This window comes from Cyrtonyx montezumae, unplaced genomic scaffold (assembly GCF_038088225.1).
Source record: "Cyrtonyx montezumae isolate F1298 unplaced genomic scaffold, pur_monq_1.0 scaffold_39, whole genome shotgun sequence".
Lineage (NCBI taxonomy): Eukaryota > Metazoa > Chordata > Aves > Galliformes > Odontophoridae > Cyrtonyx > Cyrtonyx montezumae.
Window position 1 is genome coordinate 1302770 of NW_027072044.1, and position 27814 is coordinate 1330583.

General features: G+C 61.6%; 3 protein-coding genes across 4 annotated transcripts; 2 read left to right on the forward strand and 1 right to left on the reverse strand.

Moving 5' to 3' along the window:
- Window positions 1-1012: 1012 nt before the first annotated feature.
- On the forward strand, window positions 1013-8390 carry FSTL3 (follistatin like 3). The gene is made up of 5 exons (XM_065745950.1): window positions 1013-1184; window positions 4298-4483; window positions 6476-6691; window positions 7815-8042; window positions 8143-8390. The coding sequence occupies exons 1-5, from the start codon at window positions 1118-1120 to the stop codon at window positions 8193-8195; spliced, it is 750 nt and encodes a 249-aa protein (XP_065602022.1). The 5' UTR covers window positions 1013-1117; the 3' UTR covers window positions 8196-8390.
- A 2827-nt stretch (window positions 8391-11217) lies between these two features.
- On the reverse strand, window positions 11218-12895 carry PRSS57 (serine protease 57). The gene is made up of 5 exons (XM_065745964.1): window positions 12811-12895; window positions 12530-12683; window positions 12274-12418; window positions 11733-11993; window positions 11218-11636 (listed from the first exon to the last, which is right to left on the reverse strand). The coding sequence occupies exons 1-5, from the start codon at window positions 12863-12865 to the stop codon at window positions 11355-11357; spliced, it is 897 nt and encodes a 298-aa protein (XP_065602036.1). The 5' UTR covers window positions 12866-12895; the 3' UTR covers window positions 11218-11354.
- A 957-nt stretch (window positions 12896-13852) lies between these two features.
- PALM (paralemmin) lies at window positions 13853-26771 on the forward strand. Of its 2 annotated transcripts, XM_065745932.1 has the most exons (9): window positions 13853-14022; window positions 21256-21304; window positions 21946-22026; window positions 22127-22257; window positions 23244-23370; window positions 23513-23534; window positions 23893-23955; window positions 24844-24975; window positions 26169-26771. In XM_065745932.1, exons 1-9 carry the CDS (start codon window positions 14018-14020, stop codon window positions 26720-26722), a joined length of 1164 nt encoding a protein of 387 aa, XP_065602004.1. In that variant the 5' UTR covers window positions 13853-14017; the 3' UTR covers window positions 26723-26771. The 2 variants fall into 2 exon arrangements, with proteins under 2 accessions (XP_065602004.1, XP_065602005.1); XM_065745933.1 differs by lacking the exon at window positions 24844-24975.
- Window positions 26772-27814: the final 1043 nt, after the last annotated feature.

Consider the following 27814-nt stretch of genomic DNA (forward strand, 5'->3'; position numbering starts at 1 on the left):
GAGGGGTGGTGCGAGCTCCCCAGGGCCATCCATACGGGGCCCCTTCTCCTGAAAGAGCTGGGCCAGCTCTGCTGAAAACATGACCTCAGCTGAGGCCAGTGCAAAGGGTAACGTGTTCCCCTCAGCTGCACAGAGTGGAGGGACGGGGAGGTTCAGGGGCTGGAAAAGGTCCCTGGAGCAGTTGCAGGGAGGAGCGAGGCAGGAGGGACCCCGTGGCCCGGTTCTCTGCTGTGGGAGAGGGCTGATGGATGAGGACTCTGCCTGCACCCCGACACGCAGTGTGCAGTGTTGCCATAATGGCACGGGGCAGGAGCTTGAGACCATAGGATGTTGGGCAGGACCCTCATTCTTGGTGACAGTATGTGTCGTGGGGGGTACATCCCCCCCAGACCTTCTCCTTTCCCCGTGCATTGTTTGGGGTTTGCTCCGACAAGGGCTGGTGCTGCCAGAGGAAGTGGGACCTGACAATGCCTCGGTTTTCCTAATGGCACAGCACGGGTGATGCTGGGCTGCGGAGCTGCACAGCTGCTTGGAAAGCAAAGCCGAAAGAAGCCACGTGGCACAGACCCAGCAGGGTTTGGAGGGCCCAGATGGGGTCGGGGGGGGAGGACTCACTCTGGCTGCAGAGATACAGGGTCAGGCAGGTGGGCGCCCTGCATAGCACCTACCCCAGCACCAACCAAATCTTCGGGGTCTCCCCATGCAAACCTCGCTCCTTCTGCCGCAATCCTTCGTACGCTCCTCATCCTCCCGTTCCCGCGGGTACCCCAAAACCTGTCTGTGCCACTGCCCCCCCTTCATCCCCATCTGCGGACACACATACACAGAGACACACACACGCAGGGACACACGGACCCATACCCCACACGCCATCACCCCTCACCCCGTGCTCCCCTCTCACCACCCCCCCGTCCTTTCTCACCCCCCCCCCCCCCTTTCTCCGTTCCCTCCCCGCCGCCCCGGCCCCCCCGTCCCGCCCGCCGCCCCGCCCGGTGATTCACACCGCCCCGCCGCTTTATAACGCCGCCGGCCCCCGCCGCCGCCTCACAGGCAACAGGTCCCGGAGCGTCCCGGTCGCGTCCCGTCCCACCACCGCCCGGCCCGGCCCGGCCCGGCCATGCCGCTCCGGCTGGCTCTGTGCCTGCTCGTCCTCTGCGGCCTCGCCGGCGGCGACGCCGCGCACGGTAAGAGCTCTCGGGGCGGGGGGGGCGAGGGGGGGGAGGAACGGGACAGCCGCACCCGACGGGAGCTGACGCGCCGCGCCCCGTCCCGTCCCGTCCCGTCGTGCCGGCAGGTGCCTGGGGCGGGGGCAGCCCCGAGTCCCGGCGCCGTTACCGGGATGTCCTCCGCTTTGGTCCCATCCTTCCCGAGCCCGTCGGTTGCTGGCTGAGGGCTGGTGCTGAACTTGGGCTCTGCTGCCGGCTCGCGGGGGCTCCTGGTTCCTCTCCCATCGCATCGGCAGTGGGCAGGGGGTGCCCGGCTGGGCAGTGTGACCCCGCTGACGCAGCCTGGACTGGGGCAGTGCCGCTGCATCATCCCGCTGTCCTGGCTCCAGCGTGGGGCTGGAGGTGCGTGGAGCCGCTGCAGCTGCCCGTCCCGTGCTGGGTCCTGCAGAGGGTCTCACTGCTCGTGGTGCATCGAGCTCCGGTGCTTTGCGATCCGCTCCGCTAGGTTGGGAAGGACTGGGAGCCACGGCCAGTTCATGGGTTGGGTGTGGAGTTTCCAGCTCCAACCCCTCCCTGTTCAGATGACTGTGCTGGCAGCTTAGAAGGGCACTTGCTGGCATCCAGGCAGGTTGGTGGCCATAGCCACGTGGGGAAGCAGCCGAGTGCCCGGGTTGGCTGGGACCCCTGGGCTCCAATCACCTTTCCCAGCCCCGCCGTGCTCAGCCGAGGCTGCTGCCTGCCAGCACCGCTTCTGCAGCAGTGCTGGAGTTTCCATCTTCCCCTCTGCACAGTCACGTTTGTCTCCATCACACACTGCCAGCATGGGCAGTGAGCAGCACTCCCCAGACAGCTCTGCACTGAGGTCCCCCAGCAGACAGAGGGGCTCTTGTGAGATGCCCGGGGGTGCTGCAGCCTTCAGAATCACAGCATCGCCCCTGACCACGAGATTTCCTCTCCCTGCTCCGCAAGGTCCCATTCAAACAGTGAGAAGCCCCAGGTGTGAGCACTGTGTGCTACCTCTGGCTTGAGCCCGTGTCCTGCAGACTGCTGCAGGCAACAGCGTTGCAAAGGATAAAGCCAAGGTGCCAGGGAAACAAAGAGGATGGGGTACCTGGAGAGCCCCCACATGGCCTGGGGCATGTCCCCCTTCCCTGCCTGGGGTCTGCTGGTTTGAGCGTGTGGGTACGTGCGCAGGGATGGAGCTGAAGTTGGGAGCCCCAGGGTTTGGGGAAGGCACTCCTGTGTCAGTGGGACTCAGCCCTGTGGAGGTGTGAAAGTGGCTCCCGCTTGCTCGTGTGTCACATCTGTCCTCTTGCTCAGCCTCCCTTCAGTGCCAGGACCTGTGCCACCCCCTGCTGCATAGCTGGGTGCTGCCAGATGTGTTCACAGCACAATCTGGAGCCCTCCTGCCCGTTGCTGCTGGGGCACCCTGCAGCTGCCATGCAATGAGGGAGTGCTGGAACCACAGCCCTGGGTTGGAGGCAGCAGGTTCCTGTGCATGGCATCAAAGGGAGACTTCACATTTTTGATATTGTGCTGTTTTTTATCTTGAAAACGTATGTGCAGTTGGCTTACTTTCTGTTGGCAATGATTCTGCAAATGAAGCTACTCTGGAGTAGCCAAAGACCCCTGCTGGGATGCTGTTGGACTCACAGACCATCTCCTGGGCTCTGGGGGCACCAGGATCCAGGTTCCTGGGTGAGAGCACAGCACCAGGCGGGCTCCAACTCTGCCACTGTGCTCCCACTTTCCTGGCCCAGCACGCATCGCGTGATGGGAATTTCCTGGGCCATTCCAGTGCAGCTCCTGGCTCCCTGCTGGCCCTTCCCTGGAGGCCTCTCCCCATGGGCGTCAGACACCCATGGGCCATGGAAGAGCCATGGGGAGCTTTGGGACTGGGGAGCTTTGGGACTGGGGAGCTTTAGGCTTGCCACGTGTACATGGACAGGTGCTGCTGGCAGTGAGAGCAGACCCAGTAGTAGAGTAAGCCCATCCCGGGGCTGCATTCTGCTCTGCCTCCTGCTCAGGCCGTGCCTGGCCTCTGGCTTCCCCTGCAGCATCACTATTTGCAGTGCTCAGTCTGCTAACAGAGCTTCTCTCGCAGTCCAGAGGTGTGAGAATACAGCAAACTTGGTGCAGGGTCCCCAGGCTGGTGCTGAGTTGCACTAACTCGTGCAAAGGATGTCGGTACGGATGCCCGTAGCAGCGGACACAGCTCTGTGTGCCAGCACCCTGCACCCAGCAGTGCTGGCATCACTGCAGCCCCGGCTGCTGCAGACATGTGGCTGCTTCTGGAGAGCTGGGTAATGTGGGGGAAGTCAGGACAGCGGGATATCATCGAGGAGAAATGGGCTTCTAAGAACTGCTGGACAAATTCAGAGGATTCAGGGCCACGCTGGCACCGTGCTGAGCTCCAGGGTGCCCAGGTGTGAGATGCCCACAGCTCAGGGTCGGTGGGATTTGCTCCATCCATGCCTACCCTGATGGGCTCAGGTCCTTGCAGGGAGCTGCCATCACCTCGCCAGCATTCCCTTGTGCTTTCCCCAAAGCCAAATGGGGCTGGAGGAGCTGGGGTGGGGGGTGCTGACACCCCGTGGAGTGGGATGAGCCCTTGCTATGGAGGAGAGCAGCCCAGTGCTGGCATCTGGCAGTGGGATCCAGCCCTTCCCCCAGCCCCACGCACATCTTTAGGCGTTTAACAAACCTCAAACACAGCTAATGAGAACATAAACCCAAATAAGCGTCAGAAGAGGCCGCTTTGCAGAGGCGGAAATTGCAAAGGAATCACTCACAAAAAGGAAAAAAAAATAGTATAAATGATTTGCTCATGAGGTTAAGGAACAAACAGGCTTTTGACTGAGTGGGATCAGATGCCGCTGGGGCTGGCCGTGTCCCAAGGGCTGTGTCAAGTGCCCTGCTTGCCGGCCGGCTCCTCACAAAGGCAGTGTGTGTGGGGCTGCGTGCTGCAGGGCTGGTCCCTCCGTGGGGCTCACAGTGCTCTGTGTGCTGGGCAGGGGGTCCTGGCAGGCACTGGGCAGGGTGGCAGGGAGTGGGGGCTGAGTGGAGATGCTGGTCACCTGCTGGCAGGCGTCACACCGTGCTACCCAGCCCATCCTCTGCCCTTCCTGCAGGTGGGATCTGCTGGCTGCAGCAGGGGAAGGAGGCCAAGTGCACCATGATCCTGAAGACAGGCGTGACGTGGGAAGAGTGCTGCGCCAACGGCAACGTGGACGTGGCCTGGTCTAATTACACCTATCCAGGCAACAAGATCAGCCTGCTGGGCTTCCTGGGGCTGGTGACCTGCCATCCCTGCAAAGGTGAGTGTGGGGCTGGGGGACGGGGACAGCAGTGGGGCTGAGGATGGCACTGAACCCACAGTGATGCAGCAGTTCCCAGTGCCTCTCTGCATCCCTGAATGGATACCGGTGGGGCATGGCTTGTGGGGCAGCCCCTGCCCCCCAGTAACTCCACTGTAACAGAGTGGGGTTGTGTGCCATGCTTGTGACCATTGAAGGTGTGGGGCTGAGCTCAGCTGACCGATCAGCTGGGGCTGGGGCTGCCCGACCCCACTGCCCTCTCCAGCATTTCTTCCCTTCTGCTCCCCCTTCCTCCTCCCAGCGAATCCCAAACGCGTTATGTGTGAGACGGCTTTACATAACAGACAGTTCCAAAAATGGAAACCCTCCAGCTGTGAGTTCCAGGTCCTCCAGATGTTTTGGCACATGCCACAGGCACGGATCCCCTCGCCGCACTTGCGTGGTCGTGTGAGAACCCACTGAGGACCTGCTGACCACAGGAATCAGGAGCAGGTCTTTGGAAGGTCACTGCGTTACTTGCTTAACACAGGGTGGGGAGAAACTTAAGAAAACAACTCCTTCCAGTGCCTCCGTGGTCCCAGTGCAGCCCCCAGTGCTCGAGGTTGGATCCTGTGCCCTGTGAGATGCTTGGCAGGTGCTCAGCAGGGATGGGGATGTGCAGGACGGGCTGTAGCAGGGGTTTGTGGCTGCCCAAGCTCTGGGAGTGGGACCTCAGCACAAAGCGACCACGAGGAAAATGGGAAAGCTGTGTTGGTTGGTCTGGATGGAGCTGGGTGAGCTCCCCAAGCTGAGGGCTGGGTGCTGTGGGGTTGCTCCAGGAGAACTGCATCTGGGCTCTGTGGCTCTGCTGGGAGGTGAAATTCCTGGTGGCAGCTGCTGGGACACAGTGTCCCTCCCCAGGTGCCAGGTCTGGAGCTGGTTAGGGACAGATGCTCCTGGGGCCTGAGTGTCTGGCTGCAATGGGATGGATGGATCCTGCTGTGGTGCACGGGGCTCCAGCTGTGCTGTGCTCCCCTCAAAGCTGTTCAGGGCAGGCCCCAGCTATGGAAATCAGGGAGCAAAGCAGGAAACTGCCCGTCTCCCACCGGGGAATTTCTCCTGGGAACCTGGGCCAAGCAGACAGGGGATTTCCCCTTCCCCCTCCTCCTCTTGCTGTCTCCCGAAGTGACCCGGTTACTGCAGGGAAATCCCCCTTCTTTATCTCCCTGCTGACATCTTCCCAGCACACACCCTGTCTGCAGGAATCCCTCCTGCTTTGGGGTGAAGCCCGGGCTGGGGAGGGCTCTCTTCCCTCCCGCTGGGTGTGATGGAGCTGGGTCCTGGTGGTTCCCTCATCCCCAGGGCTGCATCTGTGGGCGTCTGGAGACAGAGGTGAGGGGTTCCCAGCCCTAGTCCCCCAATCCCTGCAGACTGTCTCCTCCCTATCCCCTGCCCCCGGGGTCACGATGGCCACGGGGTCCCTTTTGAGCCCAGTGCTGTCCCTGCAGGGAGGCACCCACGGGACAATGCGTCCATCTGTCTCGCCGGGGAGCGGACGGGACGGGGGATCTGCCACTCACTGCTGTGACCTGCTCTTGTGTTCAAGTCACGGAGGCCTGGAGCAAAACAGGGCTGGGTATTGTCTGATTAAAGCAGAGCTCTCGATTGCCCAGACAACTTGCAAAGCCCAGTTCCTTCTGGAGGATCTGGGGCCTTACAGAGATAGATTTTTTCCATTGCATAAGAAAAAGAAATGTTTCCTTCCAAAAAAATAAATCCGTAGAAATGAATTAGCTGGTGCTGATCTGAGGGCCAGCTCTCTGGCTGGGTTAAGTGTTGGATGATGGCTCTGTGCTGCAGCCAACGACCTGCTCCTCCGCAGCACTGAGCAGATCCAGATGCTGCTGCAAGCAGCACTCCGTGCTGCACAGCCCCCACGGGGGCCCTGGGGCGGCCCCCAGGTAACGTGGGTGCTGCTGTGGCTGGTGACACTCTGCTCCCCTGTGTCCCCAGAGAGCTGCGAGGGGGTGGTGTGTGGCCCCGACAAGGTGTGCAAGATGAAGCACGGGCGGCCCCAGTGTGCCTGTGCTCCTGACTGCTCCAGTCTGCCCCGCAAGCTGCAGGTCTGCGGCTCCGACGGCTACACGTACCGCGACGAGTGCGACCTGCTGACAGCCAAGTGCAGAGACCACCCCGACCTGGAAGTGATGTACCAGGGCAAATGCAAAAGTAAGTTCTCCCATCCCCCTGCCCTGCTCCCGTTCCCCCTCCCCCCCGCCCCCACCGTGGCTCTCGCTGCTTTTAGGAGGGAAAAAGGGATGAACGGCAGCGTGCTCCCCAAATCACACAGCTTGGCAGCGATGATAAGAAGCTGAGATGCTCTGTCGTGTTGTGCCTGCACGTTGGGCCACTATCCCCACCTCTCCTGCCCTGCACAGGTCTCTCATTTAGCCTGGCCACTGGACAACTGGTCCTGCCCTGAATGCAGCGTTCCCTTTGCAGTTTGCTCCTCTCTCATAGGAGCAGATCCACAAGGCTTTGCTCTGCGTGGGGGGACAGGCGCAGTCCCCAGCCCCCACCTGCACCGCCCCACCTGGAGTTAACTCGTGGCTGAGCTCTCTGGCCCCGCATTGCCCTTGCTTCAGGGTGGAGTGGTGGAGCTGGCACTGTGGCAGCTCGAGCTGGGCGACCAAGGAACTGCCTGGGATGCTGGAGCAGCTCATCAGTACGATGGGGGATTCAGCTTCACCACGGCTGGGGAATAGCAGTCCATAAAATGTCACTTCCAAACATCGAGCCCCTTTTTTGTTGTTTTGTTAAAGAGAGCAGTAATCCTCCCTGCCCTGCCAAGAACTGTCAGAATTATTATGATTATTTTCGCCAGCCCTCCTCTCTGAAATGCTTTGCCTGTCAAGCTCTGGACTGCACAGTAAAATTTGGGGCAAGAAATGTGAGTTGCAAGCTGGGAGTTGCAGATGCCAAGACTCCTTCCAATCCAGCAGGAAAATAGAGGGAGGAGGAGGGAAAACTTTGAGCAGTGTTTACAGCACCCAGGGAGTACGGTGGGTCTGCTGTGTCCCGGGGCTGCCAGTGCAGAGCCCTCAGGATGGGGGTGCATGAGCTCCCTGCTCTCCTGGGGGGCTCCCCAACTCCTCATCTGCCCTGCTCCATCACTAAGGCACAGGGCTTAGTGGCATCCCGCTTGTGGCTGAGCCACGCTCCAATCCCTGAGTGAGGATTCCCACTTCCTCACTGCTGCCTGGGTGCAGGGGCTCTGGGATTGGGATGCTGAACCTCCCAGCTCTCTCTCTTCCCGGGATGCTGAGCTGCAGACGCCTGTGCTTCCCCTCAGAGTCCTGCTCCAGCGTGGTGTGCCCCGGCACCCACACCTGCGTGGTGGACCAGACGGGCAGCGCCCACTGCGTGATGTGCCGGACAGCACCCTGCCCCGAACCCACGAGCCTGGACCACGCTCTGTGTGGCAACAACAACGTCACCTACCCCTCAGCGTGCCACCTGCGGAGGGCCACGTGCCACCTGGGCCGCTCCATCGGCGTGCGGCACTACGGGAGCTGCTCGGGTGAGCGGGGCCAGGAGCACAGCAGTGGGGCTGTGTGGGGCCGTGCCCTCCTTGCACCCACTCATCGCTTTTTTTCCCCCCCCTTTCCTCCCTCCTCCAGCCTCAGCCAGGTTCTCCCTGGAGACGGACAACGCGGAGGAGAACTACGTGTGAATCCTTCCTCCTCCGCCGCGAGGCCGCGGCCGGCAGACAGGGGCATTATGTGTATACTGTACAAACCATATACCTGATATTTATTGAGATTAAAAAAAAAAGGGTCCTTATTTATATCTGTATGCTACGCAGCCGCAGAGGGACGGCTCCTGGTCGTGCCTGCTCACAGCCCCTGCGCTGCTCCGTGCCCACGGCGTCGGGAACAACCCCCCCACCCCAACCCCCCCCCAACAACGTGTCCTTGGACGGCCGCCCCGGGCCTATTTATTTTTGGATTGAATTCTTGGTACTCTGCTGACGTTTCTGGCCAGGACCTCGGGGTCGAGTGGGAATCTGTGCTTTATCTTTCCCCGGAGGGGCTCGGCCCCAGCTGCCAGCAGCGGGGAACGGAGCACGGAGCTGCACCAGATTTGGGGTGGATAGATCTCTATTTTTCTATGTCATTTCCTCCCGCGGTTTTAGCACGCGGGTGTTAAAACTGATTTCATTTAGGTTCTCCTGGGCCCACCAAGACCCGGCTTCCAGCTCTTCTGGAGGCAATGCTGGAGCTGCCCCGAGCTGCTCCAGTCCCCCACTCCCAACACCGCTGCTGTTTGTCCTCCTGTACCCACCCGTGGAAGGCAGAGGGCTGCAGGGCTCCTGGGGACCCCCAGCCTCGTGTCCCCTCTCTCTCAACACCCTCTGTATTTATTTTAACTTCCTCTCTCTTTATTTTTTGTGTGTGTTGTGACCCGTGTACATACCATCTCATCTCTTGACACCAAGAAGCTGTTGCCTTTATATAAATACCGTATATATAATATATATAAATACCCTATTTTCTATTTTTGTATGGTTGAGTTCTGATTGCTGAGGCAGACGTTATAGGAACGTATACATTTCCTATTCCGTATCATTTAGGAGCATTTTATGACTGTGTTACAAATCGGATTACGATTAAAAAAGAATAAAAGGTGCTGCGGTTCTGCTTTTGTTGCTCTGCTCCCATGGCCCTGGAGGAGCTCCTTTCCCCTCCGTTACCTGGAATGGAAACTGGCTGGACAGATCTGCAATAAATTGGGTTTATAACCTCAGTGCTTTGGGGCAGCCTCAGCCAGGTGGGGGTGCAGGGGTAGCAGGTGAAGCCTCAGCTCAGCCCCTGCTCCGTGGCTGCACCCGCCCGGGCCACCACCACATCTGTTTCAGCTTTGTGTCACGATTTTTCCACCCCGGCCAAGTCTGTGAGCAGCAGCAAGAAAGAAAAGGGGAGAGGGAAAAAAAAAAGAAAAAGAGCAACCGAAGAGCAATGCGAATCAAATGTGTTCCTAATATCAGTGTGTGCCGTAAGGGTTTGGTATTTCACAAAACAATTCCTGCCATTAATTGAGTCCTCATGTGCGGAGCTCTCCCGGCAGGCGGAGGCTGCAGCATGCAGCGTGGCTTCGGTGGCTCCCAGGGCAGTGCTGCTGTGCTCCCAGCTGTGTCTTTGCCTAAGGGGATTGGGGACAGCACGGCTGCAGTGTGCCCCTGCCCATGGGATGGGTGCTGGGGAGCAGCCCTGGTGCTCCACGGGGCTCTGCAGGCAGCCGCCCCAATGCCTGCATCTCACAGCTCCAGGGTACCGACCTCGTGGCTCTGCTGCTGACCCACGCAAGGAAGCAGGCATGGGCTGCAGCCATGACATCAGCAATGTCGGTGAGCAAGTGATTTCAGCTTCCAGAACGGATCCGTGAGTCAGGCATCTCCTTCTCTCGGTGTTTGGGTGGTCTGGGGTGAGCTGGGACAAGCACACCAGCAGCGTGCACACCCTGGGCTGGCAGCCCTGATCTGGGATCCTCAGGCTGTGTCCTTCCTGGGCACCCACAGGGATCTGAGGTTCCCCTGGGTGAGGCAGCCTGGCTGGGTCCATCCTCTACTGGGCATCCTATGTGTCCCCAAGGCCACCAGTGCCTGCAGCAAGCAGAACTCTGGGTTCCCTGCTGCAGGGACCGTGAGGGCTGCAGGATGCTCTCTGGGATCAGCTCAGCATGCTGTCCCTGCCTGAGGGATGTCCTGTGCCATGCCACACGTTGCAGAGTGCCAGCAATTTGTGGATAAAACAAACAACTGGGAGCAGGGAACGGCTGAGCTGTCCCCAGGGGTGGCTGCAGGGCCGAGTGAGAGCTGTGTGCTGTGTGTGTGTACTGGCAGAGGTCCCACTGCTGCTCACACGCGTTCCTGGGTCCCTGGGGTCATTGCTTGGCCCCATCCCTGGGGAGGTGTGCAAAGTCAGAGCTCCACGGCAGCATCCCTATCCCATCTGCCTGCATGGGTGGGAACAGGCACACCAGGAGCTGACAATTTTGGGACGTGGTTGTTCCCATAACTCCCATGGTATGGCAGGATAAGGAGCTTTCCCCAGTGGGAGGGCTGCTGGGATGCTCCATGGGTGGCAGAGCGTGGGTTCAGATCCTGGCTCACAGTAGTGCCTGGTCCTGAGCAGGGTCTGCTCCTGCCCTCCTCTCTCTGCATTCCTGTTCATGAAACCCCAGCCCTGGGGGCTCTGGGTGGGGACTGAATCAGAAGAGCTGCACGCAGGACACTCAGAGAGGAGGTCTGTGGGGTGACACCAAGCCCACGACCCTAAGAGGGCACTGTCCATCCTCCCAGTGCCAGCAGCATGCAGCGGGACAGGAGAAGGGACAGCTGGGAAAAGCAGGATGTGGGCAGCAGCTGCCTCGAGCAGGGCAGGATCAAGGGTGGCCCCAAACAGTCCTCCTGGGATCAGCTGCCCAAGATGGGATTAAAGGTGGCCAGCAGCTGGAGATGGGTTCTGTGGACTGTGAGCAGGTGAGACTGTCCCTCAGTCTGTCCCTTTCTCTGTCCCTCCCTGCAGGGTTCCTGCAGACTGTGGCAGGATCAGGGTAGGCTTGTGCTTGGGTGGAGAGGGAGACAGCATCAGTGGGGCTTTCTCCTACCTAGAGCTGCGCTGGGGCACTGCAGGAGGAGAAAATGAGACAGATAGAGAGAGGGCAAACAGGCAGAGGTCTGGGAATGAAGTTTTTATTGAGGGAGGAAAGTGGTGATGCAGCAAGGGGGGAAGTTGGTCTCCTCACTACCATCAGTCTCCTGCACTGCCTTGCAGCACGTGGAGAAACTGAGGCAGGAGCGACGAGCCCTGGTGTCAGTTCCCATTGAACATCAAACCCTTTGGAGCTGGAGGGGGACGTGGGAGGTCTGGCCCTCCCTACCCCTCCCAGGAGCTGCCAGCCGCCCCGCTGCTCCCTGGTGCCCTGGGTCTGGTTTGTGCTTGTGCTGCTCATGGGGCTGGCGGTGCCTGAGCACGGTGTGGTGCACCCAGTCGATGTAGTTGGAGATCTTGGTGTAAATGTCGGGGTACCGGCGATCCCCACATCTCTCTCCGGAGAACGAGACAACACCGTAAACCTTTCCCTTGAAGACCAGGGGTCCCCCAGAGTCACCCTGTGATGGGTTGTGGGGGGAGGGGGGGAGGTTAGCAGCAGCCCTATGGTCTGGGGGAGGGGGGGGGAATGGGAGGGGGGGGTGCGTGGCACTCACTGCACAGACGCCCTGCAGCGTGGTGTTGCGGCTGGCCCCGCACAGCATGTTCCCTGAGACACGGCCTTTCCATAGGGTTCGACACAGGCTCCTCTTGACGATGGTGGTGTTGGCCTCCATCAGCTGCGTGGGTCGCTCGCCGTAGTTGGAGATGTCCCCCCAACCCACCACGGAGCAGAGGGTGCCGGGCTTCAGATCGACGCGCGGCCGGGGCAGGCGGATGCGCTTCACAAACGCGTTCAGCGTGGCCGAGTGGTTCAGCTGGACACGGAGCGGGGGCACGGATCCTTTCCTCATCCACCCTGACCCCACAGCAGAGCCCTCCCGCTGCTCCTGGACCCCCACCCAAACCCGGTTCCCATTGCCCCGCTCAGCCCCCAGCGCGCTCCCGTGTCCCGCCCCTTGCAAACTGGAACCAGTGCTCTCCGGAGACTGGAGGTGCCCGGAGTGCGGGCATCGCTCATCCCTGGGGCAGCGCTTCTCCGGAGAACACTGACACCTAGTGTCGGTCCCCAGCCCTGCCCGTGGCTCCGAGCCTCACCCTGAGCAGGCGGATATCGTTGTCCACCGTCCGGGGGTCGTAGAGGGGGTGGGCGATGGACTCCTCCACACCGAATACCTGCTGGGACTCCTCGGGCTGCTCCAGGCTGTGGGCTCCCAGCACCACGCGGAAGGACGGGTTGTGCCTACGGGGGAACTGTGAGGAAGGATGGGTGCCCCGGGAGGGGGAGAGGGGATGGGGGTTTGCTCCAGGGTGGGGTTAACCACGTGAATGGGACCCGGGGGTAACCGCTCACCTGGGGACGGGGCAGTGGGCGGCCGTCATCACCCACCTGGGCCACACCAAGAAGCCCCCGCAGAAGTGCAGCCCGTTCACCTGGATGGAGGCGATGAAGGGTCGCGAGTGCGGCACCACTGCCTTTCCCCCGATGACCCAACTGCTGCGGACACCTACCGGTTGCAGGTGGTCAACCACCCGGGGGAGGGAGGGGGGGTTGGGAGAGGGGGGTTCGGGCACCCAGCACATGGGTACAAGGTCCCCCAGCCCTGCTCCCAGCCCTCCCAGTTATCCCATCACCTGCTGGACCCAACGCGGTGCCCCCCAGGCTGAGGATGAGCAGAGCAGTGAGCATGCTGGTGCAGCGTGGGCCACCTCCACCTCCTGTGGGGCCACCTGAGGCTGGGGGGGTTAAATAACCCTGCAGGGGAGGGCTGTGGGTGCAAGCACTGCGCGGGTGCTGGTGGGTATCCCCCTCCCCCGCTTCCTCCTCTTGGTATTGCTGCCTTGTGCAATCGTTTTGGATGGAGATGTGCAAGTCTGAGGGGTGATGGGGGGTTCGGTTTTGCTGTCACAGAGCCGTGGGGACAGCCTGGCCTGTGGCACTGCCTGGCAGCTGGAGTGGAGGAGCGGATGCTCACTGGGAAGAAGAATGGATAAGAGAAGGAGAAAGCAGAGCAGCTTCCCAGCCCGTGCCTGGCTGCTCTCACGTTAAATGGGATGAAATCCCCTTCCACGGCACAGGGACACCTCCCAGGGTGTCCCCAGGGCCGATGGAGGCCTGGCACTGCTTGCTGTGCTGCCTTTCATCACTGCCAGCAGCTGCCCCTGCTCTGCATCCCCACGGCTACGGGCTTGAAGGGTTAGGGGTCTGAGAATCGGGGTGCCCCTGCTGCAGTCTGCTTCGGGGGCTCAAGGAGCTCTCATGCCAACAGTGGGCAGATTTCTTAATGCCACCGTGGTTTGCGACTCGTCCTGGGCTTCCTGTGTCAGTTTGCCTGAGTTTACCCAATGCAACCGTCGTCGGGAAATGGAGGAGCTGACAATGGGGGCAAATATCCCGGGGCATCACTCTCTGGGGGGGTGCGGGGCGGGGGGAAGCGCCATTGGCACCCTCAGGGCTGCGGGGTGCGGGTGTAAAGAGCCTCGGGACACCTCCTTCCCCCCACCCTCCGTCGGGGGCATCACCAGCGGCCCCCCTCCGTTGCGCTCCCCCCCGATCGGATCCCCCGCACCCCGGCAAGCAGCGCGGAGCGACGGGCGGGGAGAGCCGCACCCCGAGGCCGTTTGAGGGGCGGTGGCAGTGGCGGACCGCGCCCGGCAGACGGAGCTGTGCGGGAGGCGGGAGCACCGGCGCGGCCCCGACATCCCTGCGCATCCCGCAGCCCCGCCGGGGATGCCGCCGCCCGCCGGGCCCTGAGAGCCGGGACGCCGGCGGCTGCCGGCCACGCACCGCCACGCACCGCCACGCCTCGCCCGGCACGACGCAGCGGAGCCCGTTTGGAAGATGGAGTGAGTACAGCGGAGCCGTTCCCCGCGGGACCCCCGCACCGGGCCGCGGATCGTCCCCGTGCTGCGCACCGCAGTGCCGAGGAGGGGGCGGCCCCCGGGTGCGTGGGGTTGCGGACCCCCCCGGTGAGGCTGCGGGGACGCGTGGAAGGGGGGTTGAGAAGTCGCTGGCGTCAGTTCGCATCTTTTCTCGGCGCGGGGACCCCCGCACCCCGCTCGTGGGGCTCGCATCCCCCCCCCCCACGCTGCGGGTCGGGGCCCTGAATCACGGCGCGTCCCCGCACAGCGGGCTCGGGGAACCGCACCGAGGGGCTGAGGAAGCCCCGATGCCGAAGGCTCAGAGCCCCATAGAGCTCAGAGGGAGCTGTAAATCCCCCCCGACCCCAACCCCCCTCGGTTCCTGCCCTACTGTGGGGCGCCGAGGCGACCCCCCGGGGTGCGGGGATGGAGGGATGGAGGCCCCGAGCGGGTGCGAGAGCCGCGGGGCTCCAGCGTCTGCCGACAGCGGTGCGGGAAGCGGTTGGGGGGGGGGGGGGGGATGGGGTGGGAAGGGCGTTTATTTTTCTGTTTTGAACCTGTTGTTGCTGCTGCTTGTAGCTGGGGGCGAGTGGGTGGCTGGGAGCCCGCGGACCCCTCTCCCTGCACGCGGTGCTGATGGGCCCGGCTGGGAGCGGGGGCTGCTCCCCTCGTCCTGCTGGGGACAGCCCCTCGGGAGCCGAGGAATGCTCCAGAGCCCTGACCTTCTTTGTGTGCTGCGGTGGGGCCCTGCCCCGGTCGGCTGAAACCTGCAGGAAGAAGGGGGATCATTCTTTTCCCTTCCTTCCAGCATCTCCCGGGTCTGGTGCTGATGAGGTCTTTCCAGGGGCACCCATCCAACCCAACCCAGGGGCCAGCGACCGCCCGCTCCTCGTGGGCGCCTCGCCCTGCTCTGATTAACCAGTTGCCTGCTAACGAAGCACTGGGTACACTACAGGACCTGGCCATATGCCATTTGCCTCCAGTTTAGGGGAGCCCCACAGGGGAGCTGGAGGGATTTGGGGTGCTTGTTTCCTCCTGTCAGGGCTGGGCCCTGGTTCACTGTGCTGAGAGGCACCAGTGGGGTTCAGCAAGGGAAGGGGGGGGATGGTAGACCTGGGGTCAGTGCCTGGGGTGGAAATGGGGAGGGGGTCAGCTCCTGGGCAGGTGACAGCTCTGCTTCTCTCACTGGCGGTTGTGGGGTGGGTGGAACTGGCTGGGGTTGTCAGCAGGGGACGAGGAGTCCTTCAGGGCTGTGTTGGGGCTTTTGTTTGTGTGCTGGAAATACCGGATCGTTGCTTCTCGTGACTACAAACCCTACCAGGGAAATGTGCCCTGGAGGTGAGAGGCGAGTGTGGGGCTGAGCTGCAGAGCAGCACCGGAGCGTGAACAGTTTCTGTTTGGGCAGCTTTGGTGCAGCCCCTTCTGCTCACTCAGGTTTTGGCTCTCATGGAGATGAATCTTGAGATTTTGTGCTCAAATACGTGTGCAGAAGTTGTTGGCGGTTGAAATGCTGACGTTTTCCCTGGGTGTAAGGACAGACTTGCAGGCCCCGGTGCTCCTGCACAGGGTTTTACCAAGGGTCATGTGGGCTCTACGAGATTCACGCTGCTGTCATTGGGATGGGAGCTTAGGAAAGTCCTGGGATCCGTGGGGACCCGTGGCACGACGCTCCCCAGACGTAGGCCTGGCTCTGTGGTTGTTGATGTGTGCTGGGAAGCATGCTCCTGGGGTTGGCTCTTGCTTTCCCTTGGCTTTGGCAGCAGCTGGAGGAGGGTGCTGGACACCACGAGCTGCTGGTGCCAAAGGAGGTTTGGCTAAAAGCTCTTATAAAAGGCTCTGCTGGTCCCAACACGGCTGCTCTCCTGTCCTCTGCTCCTCCTGCTAGTGATGCTGTTGAGCAGCTAGAGGCTTAGCATCTCCACTTCTGGCTGCTGATAGCTCCTTCTGATATCTTTGCACCTTGCTGTTTTTGCTTTCCTTGTGAGCCAGCTGCTCTCCTGGTCCTGCCCTCCCCATCACTCCAGCTCTGAACAGGAGCCTCACAGAGGGGGAGGAGGGGCATTTCTGCCCTTAGGGGCACTCTCTTTGGTGTAGGACTCAGGGCCCTACTCTCCCTTCCATGCTCTTCTGCTGAGATGCAAAACCCAGTGAAGCACTGTTCCCAAACGTCCCAGAGGAAGCCATAAAGCCTGGCTGCAAACAGCCTCACAATGGCACCTGGGAGCGGGGGCTCAGGGTTCAGCCCAGAAGTGCACCGAGTGGGGAAGGAACTGGAGCAAGAGTGGATTTCCTTGGGAAACTGCTGCTGCTGCCATTCCTCGTTCCTGGCCAGAAATAGCCACTTTGCCCCTTGTGCAAGGGAAAGGACGTGCACAAGGGATGGGGTCTGATGGAGGGCGGAAAACTAGGGGCTGGAGGCAGGGGCGGATTCAGGAAGCCTGAGCTGAGTCTGTACTTACTCCTTGCACCCGTCTGTGAGGCAGCAAGCCCCTCAGGTCCCAGACAGAAGCCAGTCACAGGGGATGAGGATGAGTCCTCAACAGCCCTGGAGCTGCTGTCTGGGTGGGGAGCAGTGCTGGCTGTGCTCTAGGCAGGTGCTTCCTGGTGCAGAGGAGCTGGATGGAGGCTGGGGGCAGGGAGCAGAGCTCTGGGCTGGGTGCCCAGGCAGGATTCTGCACATGAACCACATCCCCATGTACTCCGTAGAGCCTCGTGTGCCCTGGTGTTCATGGTGGTGTGGGTGCCTTGTAGGACTGGGGAGCGATGTGATGCAGCCATAGTGACCCCAGTGACAGCAGGACCTGGGCTCCGTGTCCCTGGAGCAGTGCTGGAGCTGCTGGGCTGTCAGCCCCAGGGGGTGGAGTGCTGCCAGGTGTGGGGAGCTCTGCTTCATTCATAAATCGTGTGGGTGTTTCCTAGTGGAGCCTTGCTCCTCTAACTGGAAGGGAGCTAGAAACCCAAGTGTTTGGAGGGCACTTGAACCATTGTTTGAAAGATCTGTAATTTTCCAATCAAACTCCCTCCTTGAGCCTCTGTTCATCAAATATTCAGAGGATCCATTTTCTCCTGGCACTTCCAGCCCACGTCTCAGCCTGAAGAATCAATCAGGCAGCTCTGCTTGTTCTAATGCATCCTGCATTTTCGGGAGCCTGGGGCTGCCATCTCCTCCTCCCACCTCATCTCCTCCCAAGGCAGCCACTTGGGAAGGGGCTGCACAGGCAACAGAGCTGGTGTGGCTTAAAGCAAGCAGCTGGCTGCAGGGGGGACCTGGCCTCCCCTCTCTGTTGCTCGCTCCCAAGCAGAGCTTTGTGCATTCCCTCCTGAGCCTGCTGCGAGGGATTTGCCTTCACTGTCGTTCTCTGTTGGACTTGGGCTGTCCCTCTGCTCTACACCCTGCTGTGAGCAGCAGCACACTGGGGCAGGGGTTGTAGTTTCCTCACAGTAGCAGCACTCTGGACCTGATTTCCCTGGGGGGTCTGGCTCTTGGTACAGGAATAGTGGTGTAAATCAGTGCTGCTCCCTCTATTGCCACCTATGCTGCCACCAGCTGTACCAGGGCCCATCCTCCAAGGGCCGCAGGATGGAGTTTGGCTTGGGATGAGCCCTCTCCCTTCCTTCTCTTCTGCCTCAGAGCTGAGCTGGTGGGAATGGAGCAGAGGTCAGGGGGCGGAGGAGCAGCTTGAAACGGCTCTTCACACGTTTGGATGAGCTAATGGGAAAAAAACAGAGGAAGGCAAATAAACATTATTGTTTCATGTCAGGCGGGGAGGAGACAAAAGGTCATGGGCTTCTCTTGTGATGGTAGGAAACAGCGGCATCAGCAGGGCTGGAAAGAGCTGGAGAGCCCTGGGAGAGAGTGCGGGGTGCCCACGTGTGGGTGCGTGGCTCTGTCCAAGGACTGCTCCTGCAGCAGATGTGAGCTCCTGGGGCACGGTGCCCCAGTGCCACCTGCATCCCCAGACCCATCAGCCTCATCTCTCGTGCCACGGCCACTCAACGCAGCGCATCGACAGCAGCTTGAGGAGCTACCCCAGGATCAGCAGAGCTGGGACCGGGCAGAAAAGCATGAACCTGTTGGCAGGAGCTCACGAGACCTGGTGAAATGAGGTGGAGGGGGAGGAAGGGATCGCTCTTGCTGTCTTTTTCTGCCTTCATGATTCACGAGGAGGATGGTGACCGTGAGCCCGGTGCCACTGGGGTCACTTTTCCACCCCTTCCCAGTATCCCGACGTGATGTGGAGCTCACGCCGGCGTGGCTGGGGCCCCCCGGGATCCTTGCAGCTGCTCAGTCCCGGCTCGACCCCCGTCCCGTGGTGCTGCTCGTTCCCCGCAGCCGGGGTGCAGCACATCGCGCATCCCCCGGCCGGTGCCGGCTCACCGGCGTTGCCATGGCGCCGTTGCCATGGAGCCGTTGCCATGGAGCCGTTGCCAGGGCACCCGCCTCCCGGCTCCGTGCATCCGCCGGCCCGGGGCTGTGCCCCTCCGTGAGCTACGGAGGATGTGCGGCCACTCCGAGCTGCTTGTAGGAAGAGGGATCCCGCTCCAAACCCCGCCCCGAGGCTCTGATCAGCCCCCAGCAGCAGGATCCCTTAGGAGTGTGGTAACCCCGGGAACGGGGCTGTAGGACCCCTTCCATCCTCCCATCTCTTCGCCCCATCCCCATGCTCAGGGACCTGGGGGCTCGAGCTCTGTCCTTTCTCTGTCTCTCTCAGGGTCTAGGGGTGATGGAGAGGTGTCCTGGGCTGTGTGCGTGGGGTCTGGGGACAGTACATTGCAGCAAGGGGCATCCAGCCTGTTTTGTGTCTTTCCCTGGGCCAGGAAGATTTCTGGCTTTCACCCCTGGAATGCAGAAACTTTAGCAAATAACGGAAAATAAAGAGAATAGGGGAAGAAAAGGAGAACAGAACGTTTCAGGAACACTGAAAAAGCTTGGATCAGTTGAACAGTGAGAGATCCAGGAGAGAAAGAAGCTTCATTCCAAAGCCCTCCGAGTCTGGGGTGTGGAGAGCTGGGCACCCCTGGCCCTGGAGCAGGCAGATACCCTGGCACGGGGCACTCTGAGGCCATGGGCTGCTGCCACTGTGGCCCCACAGCCCCCCCAGTGCAGGGAAGGGTGAGCAGGGAGCCAGAGAGTTCCTCCCTGCAACCTCTGCACGCAGTGCAGAGCTGTCCCAGCTGCCTGGGCCCAGGGGTTACTTGAAGTCCTGGATCTCACTCTTGGAGGGGGGAAGGGGAAAGTCTCACCTCCTGGGCTGCTGCCTGTGGCAGGGTGTAGGGCTGTGACGTGGGTGTCACGGGGCCTGGGGACTGCTGCTGCCTACTCCGTGGCCCTGACATCCCCCTGCTCGGGACATCTTCTGGGTTTATCATCATCTTGTCACAGCTCCATCTCCGAGTTTTGCAATTTGAAACAGACATGGTCTGCCCCGCTTGTGGTCCTGATGGCTTGGTGCAGGTGCAGAACAGAACCAGTGCAGCCCCGATACGAGGGGCAGCAAAGAGAGCACAGGGAGCAGGGATGGGGCTCACGGATGGCAGGCAGGCTGCCAAGCTGACAAACAGGGGCTGCGCCTGCGTGTGCGCTCAAAGGCGTCACAGCATCACCTCAAACTGCCTCAAAATAACTGCTCACAAACGCAGCACCTTTCCCATCTTGTTTGTTTGCTCCTGATTTCGTGCTCTGCCAAGGACCCGTGTGCACTGCGCACACGCAGCCCTGGTGCTGGGCTGGAGCTCAGAGCACGGTGGTGATGATGGAGGGGGGGGAGGGGGGGAAGGTCACCGTGGGGCGTCACGCTTTCCACTTTTCCATCAGGAAATGTCCCTGTTGTTTTTGTGGGGCCTTCTGGAAAGTGGCAATCTTTTGTACGCCGTGAAAATGTTTTGCTTGGGGTGGGAATGAGGGAAAACAGCCTCGACACGGCACCGCCCGAGGGCGGTCTAAGGGGGATGTGCTGATGGTTACCTTGGGGGGGTGGAGGGCTCGTGCCCCCCAGCTACGCCCTGCCCCTGAGCTCTGGGCTCTGTGCTGGTCCCCTCTGAGCACACAGCCTGAGCTGCTGGCACCAGCTGCTCTCCAATGGCTTTTCCTGCTGTGGACATGGCACTGCCACCCCCCTCCCTGTCCCCACTTGCCCCGGTTGAACTGGGAACGCTTGGGGCCACCAAAGCCAGCAGCGCTGAGCTGCAGCTGCTGTAGGACAGGGTCGTCTGCTCTCCCTTTGATTGAGCATCACAAAGCCCTTGGGCCCTGCCGGGTGTGTGCGGGTCAGGAGCTGCAGGCAGCACGTCCTGCTGTCCTCCCAGCCTCGGTCACACGGCTCCAGTGCTCTCAGCCAGGGCAGAAACTCCTGCGAGCTGTGAAAATGGATCCTCACTCCACCACCACTGGTGGAAATTGAACCCAAGAGCTCTCCCTGCTGCACGGGGTCGTCCTCTGGAGCTCCAGGCTGGGCCGTGCAGTCTCTGCCACTGCTGTGCCCACACTCAGGGACCCCACAGCTCACCCTGCTTCCTCCAACCACCCCGTGCCTCCCCCGATCCCATTCCGCACACCTGCCCCCTTCCCGGGCTCTGAGAAATAAATGGCAACCAGCCACGGCCTTACGACACCTCTGAGCCTCCTGCCCCAATTAGCGCCGCGGCTAATTGCTTCGTTAGCATCACTTGGCACGCGGCCAGCCTGCTCCCCTCTCCCCACAACCTCCCCAGGTCCCCGGGGCAGGTGCCTGCAGCTGCACCTGATGCTGGGCAGCACAGCAGGGCCGCGCATACGGGATCCGTGCGTCTGTTGTCTGCGCAGACGTGCACAGCCTGGAAAGGTCACCGTGCAGGAAAGGTGTCAGCAGCCAAGGAACTGGCTTGAAATGGAAAGTGTGAGCCAGAATAGTGGAGGCAGCCAAAAGTGCTCTGCTCCAGCCCTTCTGTCGTAACCGTTTCCCTCCGCACGGCGCTGTCACCAACCTCGACCAGTGCCTGGCCCCGGAGAGAAGAGGAGATGGGAGCACAAAGAGGATCGGGGTGCCAGGAGGAGATGTGCTGGGGCAGTGCTGGGCTTTGAGGCGGCAGAGGGAAGCAGAGGAAGCAGCGGGCAGAAGGGAAGAGCCTTTGTCTGCGTGCGGTGTCTGGCTCCACAATGTCCCCATTCACGCGGCCGAAGTCCCCCCATCTCTCCGTGTGGGTGACCACGCTTCATGGCTTCTCTCTGCTCTCTTGCAGGGCTGTGGAGGCCAGCACGCTCCAGCAGGAGAGGCTGCAGGCCATCGCGGTGAGTCCCCTCAGCACCCACACAGTGGCAGCTCCTCCAGGGCTCGGTCCTGCTCCTGGGGACCAGGGCCAGAGCTGGCAGCCAGCTTAATTAACAAAGCAGTGCTTCGATGAGCCTTGAGTGAGAAGGAAACGAAGGCAAGGGTCCCCCCTGCCCTCTGCCAAGGGCTGAGCACTGTGCATGATGCTGTCCTGCGGGGGATGGGTGCCCCATAGCAGCTCCCTGCTGCCCCATAGCAGCTCCTTGCTGCCCCATAGCAGCTCCCCGCTGCCAGCTCCCAGCCCCACGCACTATCGGCCGATCTGTGCAGCACAAAGGGCAAATTGTTCTGGGCCAGAGGAGAAAAAGAGCGGGTGACGCTTCCCTGGACTGGGACAGACTCTGCTAAAGCAATCTGGACCGAACCCAGGATGTGCAGCAGAGGGGGGGGCCGGGGAAGGGACCGCCTAGGGCCGGTTTCCCCCTCGCTGCTCGGCTCACACTTAGCAGGGCTGGTCTGGGGGAAGGTGACATTTTGAGGCAGGGAACAGTCCGTGCTCTGCACCTTCCCCTCTCCCGGAGGTGCTGGGATGGAGGTTGCAGCCCAGCAGTTCCCGGTGCTTCCCTCATCCCGCGCCGACCCCGGCTCTGTGTCCCTCCAGGAGAAGAGAAAACGTCAGACAGAGATTGAGAACAAGAGGAGGCAGCTGGAGGATGACCGTCGGCAGCTGCAGCACCTCAAGGTGAGGACGTCTCCCCCCGGGGACCCCGATGTGTTCTGGGGATACACGGGGACCCCCGACCACGAGGGCAGTGAGACTGTGACCCTCTGTGCTCCCCCAGTCCAAAGCTCTGCGGGAGAGATGGCTGCTGGAGGGAGCCCCGTCCTCCACCTCTGAGGAGGATGAGGCGATGAAGAAGCAGATGCAGGAGGACGAGGTGAAGACCAAGGAGCTGGAGGAAACCATCCAGAGGTAACAGGCTGTGCAGTGCCCGGCAGCACTGCGGGGCTGGCTCAGGCACGAAGGGGTCTTTGTGTTGGTGTAATGGCACAGAGCATTCCTGCGGGCTCAAAGGGAAAGAGCATTTTGCAGGGAGATGTAAAGCAAAGGGAGGGGATAATGTGGACAGAGGTGCCCTCAGCACAAAGCTACAGAGTCCCCATTGTGCCCCGGGGCCATCAGGGCTGTGTGGCTCTTGGCTGGGCTCAGTGGCCAGGAATGGGCTCTGTTTTTGCTGGGAAATTCACACAGGGTTAATGAAACTGGGTGCAAAACTCGGGTGAAGTGGCACTACTCCGTGCCACCAGCTGTTGGCACTGCGTGTGACGGGCTGGGCTTAGTCACTGCGTGGGATCAACCGCAGCAAAGTCGGGTCCTACAAATGTAGGTCCGGTCCAGAGCTGTTCCAGCAAGTGCACATTTTTCCCCTGGAAATAGATGCTGGAGTGGGGACGTGTCCAGCTGAGGGGCTGCTGCTGTGCAGCAAGAGATGCACTGCCTACATGGAAACAGGGACACGGAGAGAGAAAGCAGAGAGCCTGATAGGACAGGGACTTATCCTGTGCCTCCCTTACAATCACTGTCAGTGCTGCTTCTGGTCCCCAGTGCGGAGCTGAGCAGGACTGGTGTCCCTGCAGAGCCCCTGCACGGCCTCACTCACAGGGCAGCAGTCACTGTCACGGCAGGATGGTTTGGTTTTGTCTTCAAGGTGGCAGCAGGTCTCGTTGCTTTGGCACAGGCTTGGTGAGAGGGGTAAGTCCCGTGAGGTTCAGAGCTCAGAGTGAGGGATGGAGCCAGAACCCATGTCCTGCCAGCACTGTGCTGAGCTGTTCTGAGGCTCTGCCTGTCCTGAGCTGCTCTGGCCCTCAGTAATGTGACCCCAGGGCTGGGGACAGCAGCTGAGCCCTGCAGGATTGCTGTGGTCCCAGCACAGCCTCATGGCCACGGTTCTTCCCTAGGCTGGAGAGGGAGCTGGAGGCACTGGAGAACAGCAGCTCTGCCACATCCACCAAGGAGAACCTGGCTGAGGTGGTGGCACCACCAGCGAAGGAGGAGAAGGCAGAGAACATCCCCAACGTGCAGAAGGTGGGCACAGCTGCTCCCCTGAGGAGCTGGATGGGAGGGGATGAAGCAGGGTGGGGGTTGGGTGCACCCACTGGGGCTGGGTGCACAGAGCGTGCATGGTGCATCATCCCACAGCTCATATCATCTCTCTTCTGTTTTGCAGAGTCCCCTGGGCACAGCCATAGGTAGGTGACCCCAGATGCTGAATCAATGGTGGTTCCCCCTCCTGGGGCAGCAGGACCCTCACGCTGGGCTGGGAGTGGGCACCAGCAGCACTGGGCAGGGGACCAGGATGGCCTCATCCTCACGTCCCTGACCCATTGTCCCCATCTCGACCCATCTCCATGTCCCTGTCCCTGCATCCCTGTTCCTACCTCCCCATCTCCCTGTGGTGTCCTATGGCTGCAGAACCCCATCCAAGTGGTAGCAACCATGGAAGGAGGCCCCATCCACCCCAGTGCCCATCCCAGCATACAATGGGGCGCAACGGAGAGTTGGGCATCATTTCAGCTAAGGTTGCCACTCTCTCCTCTTTATTCCCAGCTGAGAAGAAGGTCTCCAGCAGCCCCATGAAGGCGGTGCAAGGCACTGACATGATGAAGGCAGGTACGTGCCCACTTCCACGCGAGGAGTGCTCCCTCCTCCCGCCCTGCAGCACCTCTCAGCTCTCTGCCTTCCATGCACTGCCCACCCCGTGGTCCTGCCACCAACGATCCCCACCGCTCGATGAGTTTCCGAGCCTGGGGCAGAGAATGTCATTTATGTGCAATCAGATGGTTCATTCTTGCTGGGAGCCTGCGGCTGGTTCGCTGTTCGGGGTCCTCACTCTTCTCCCTCTGTTTCATATCTCCGTTTAATCCTTTCCTCCCGCTCTGTTTGCGGCTTCGTGGTGCGAGGGAGCAGAGTGATGTGGGGCCAGGGCTTGGGGGGGCTGCCTGAGCTTGGCACTGGGAGCAGGTGGGGCCACGGGGCTGCAGCCAGCTCTGCTCCTCGAGAGGTTTCCTGCGGTCTATCCACGGCTCAGCCCAGAAAAAAATCAGCTTTGGATCTCTGGAGCAAAGCGTCACCGGGACGAGGTGGGGACAGGCAGAGAGCTGAAGGAGTGATGCCCACCAACGGCCGTCCCACGAAGCTCAGTGCTCACCCTCAGTGCTGCATCCCACCCAGCACGAGCCTGGCTCCACGCTCAGGCCGGACGGACACACGGACGTAGCGACCACCTGCCTTAACACCCCACGGGGCACAGGTGGGTACCAGCCCGGGGAACACCGGAGCCGTGGAGGTAAGGGGATGCCAGCAGCATCAGGACGGCCACGGCCTCGTGGGTCCACGTAGGAGGGCCATACCTGGGATGTCACACCTGCCTCTGCCTTCACTCCTCCTCGCTGCATCCTGCTGCCTTGCTGCCGCCGCTGAGCACTGCACCGCTGTGCCTGCCCGCTGCTGCTCGCGAGGTCTGGGGCCGTAATGCTCACTGTGCTCTTTGTGTCCCAGCCATGTACTCAGTGGAGATCACGGTGGAGAAGGACAGAGTGACTGGGGAGACCAAGGTCCTGTCCAGCACCACGCTTCTCCCCCAGAATCACTGTGTGCAAGGGATCAAAGTGTACGAGGATGAGCTAAAAGGTACGGCCCCGTCCTGCACCTCCAGCAGGCATCAGGAGCAGAGGGAAGGGGATGAGGGACCGGCTGCCGAGCGTCCCGAGGGGCAGCAGGGTGAGGAGGGGCTGGAGCAGCTCCTTGCTGGCCCTGTAGGGCAGCGTCCTGTGCCACGTGGCGTGGAGCCATCTGCTGGCGTGCACCATCCCAGGGCAGCACATCAGACTGTGCTGCAAGAGAGCAGAGGATCCACCGCATCTGAAGGCCCAGGAGTGCATCCCAGCGGCGAGGGAAGGGGCATCAGCACTGAGTTACCCCACTGTCACGGGCACCTCCATTTGGGAAGGGGACAGGGCTGAGCGGTGGGGGCACCCCATGGCCCCACGGTGCCCAGGTTGGCAGCAGGGAACCTGTCCTCAGGGTGAGGAGAAGACGCAGCTTTAGGGGAGAAAACGGCTTTAGGGAGCGGTGCCTGCCCTGGGGAACCTGCTCGGATGGGGCTGGAGGAACCAAGGGACAGCTGAGTCAGCGACGAGGACCGACCGCAGAGCTGAGCAGCGTGTCCAGGTGCTGTGCCAACCCTGGGATCCACGGACTGAGCGCGTCCCCAAGCGAGTGGCAGAGCACCACAGCCAGTCCTGCTCTGCAGTGCCCTCCCTGGGGAGGGAGGGACTTCTGTCACCTCCGTCACCTTCATCATCGGCACATTGAGACCCTGCACTGCCTGGGGGCCCCGGCACCCCCCGATCCCAGGGATCAACTCAGCACTGAGCAGCCTAGGAGGGCAATCCCAGCCGTGCCTGATCCACCTGGTTATTACCTGCTGCCCCACTGAGTGGGTTCTGCAGCCATTGCACTGCTCAGCACACGATGCTCCAGGCCAAGTGGAAAACACGATGGGCTGGGTGCATCCCTCACCATGCATCACTACGAGCACCCAGCAGTGCAGGACCCTGTCCCCCCCCCTCCCCCCCCCACGGGCACTGGGATGCACTGGAGCCTGGTGCTCAGCTGGGGATGGCAGTGGTGATGTGCTGCAGAGCACTGCCGTGACTCCACTGGGTTTTGAAGCTCCACAGTTACTGAGGGCTGGGAGCAGCCCCTCGGACAGTGCTGGAGCTCTGGGCAGGGGCTTGGGGTGGCAGCACCGGCAGCCACTCACCCCAAGCCCTCTCCTGCTGCTCCCCACCCCCCTTACCATCTTTCTTTCGTCCCCGCAGTGGTGCATGCGGTGAGTGCCGAGGACGGGGCTCTGCAGAACGGGGCACAGCCGCTCAGCTCCTCCGAGGTGGATGAGCTCCTGCATAAGGCAGACGAGGTGACCCTGGGTGAGGCCACGGCGAGCGGGGAAGCTCCGAGCAGTGCTGCATCCAGCCAGAAAGCAACACCACGGAGAGAGATCACGGGGCTGCAGGCGAAACCGAGGGAAAACTCCACGGAGGGCACGGAGCCGAGCAAGGAGCAGCCGGTCACCATGATCTTCATGGGCTACCAGAACGTGGAGGATGAGAACGAGACCAAGAAGGTGTTGGGGCTGGAGGGCACCATCAAAGCCGAGCTGGTGGTGATCGAGGACGCCGAGAGCAAGCCAGAGGTGGCGGGCAAGGACCATGCACCGCCCAACGGCACCGCGCTGGAGCCGGCAGCCGCCCCACTGCAGGGGGACGAGGTGCCAGGAGGGCAGAAACCGGGCACCAACGCTGCAGAAGCCAAGGAGGCTGAGCCAGACATGGACGCGAAGAAGCAGCGCTGCAAATGCTGCACGGTGATGTGAGCCCCCGCCGAGCACCCCCCCTTCCCCCTCCTCCCCCCCACAACCTCCCCCCACAACCCACCATCCCACAGAGGACACAGGGTTACTGAGCGGACACGGCGCCCTTCTTGTTTTTCATATGAACTGGGGAAATCCAACGCGGTGTTTGGAAAGCGTTCACCAAGCGGCAGAGCCACGGCACCGACACCCGCTCCGTGCACACCCCTCCAGTGCTGCGTGTGATATTTATTAGAGACCCCATCCCCCCCCCACTCCCCTCCTTCCCCACAGCCCTGCCCACCCCGGCGCTCTCCTGCTGTGTCGCCCGGGAGCGTTCCCTCCTTCCTCCAACCATTCCCCATCCACCATCGGAAGATGGAGGCAGCCAGGAGAGGACCCGTGCCCGCCCAGCACCGTGGCAGCTTTCCTCTCTGCACCTCTGCGCTGTGATGCCGGGCTGCAGGGTGCCAAGGACCGGGCACGGTTCCCCCGGTGCTGGGAGGACCCAGATGTGCTCTGCTGAAGATCTCTGCCCCAATCACGCAGCCACCACCAGGTACTGGTGTCACCGCCGCTGCTCTGTGCTGGGGTTGGATGCTCCAACCCGAGGAGCTGAGCAGGGCTGTGTCTGAGTGCCCGCTGCCCACCCAGGAGTGTGGGGTTGGCAGTGAGAGGAGGGTCGGCTGCAGGACCCAGCCCACGGGGATGGGATGGGACGTGGCCCTGTGCCCTTCTGCCGTGGCTGGAGCTGCTCTGGCAGCTTTGCAGACCCCATTTTTCCAGCACTTCTGTCAGATCCCCAGCCCAGCTCGCTCTGGGCTTTTTTGGGGACCTTGTCCCACGCAGGGTGCCCCCGGGTGCTGTCTCTGTGCCGGTGGTGCAGTGAAGGACGGGGTCACAGCTCCGTGCCAGCCGCCCCACTCCGTGCCCCGCACCCCAGCCCCCAGCGGGGATCTCATCACCAGCACCAGCGTTTCCTCCCCACTGAGACCTGCTGGGGCAGGAGGAAGGGTGCGGGGCTCCTGTGGGTGCTGAGCCCCACCCAACCCCTGGGTGCTCCCCCCACCCCATTCCCAGGGCTCGCAGCCCCATTGCCAGCAGCAGGATGAGGTG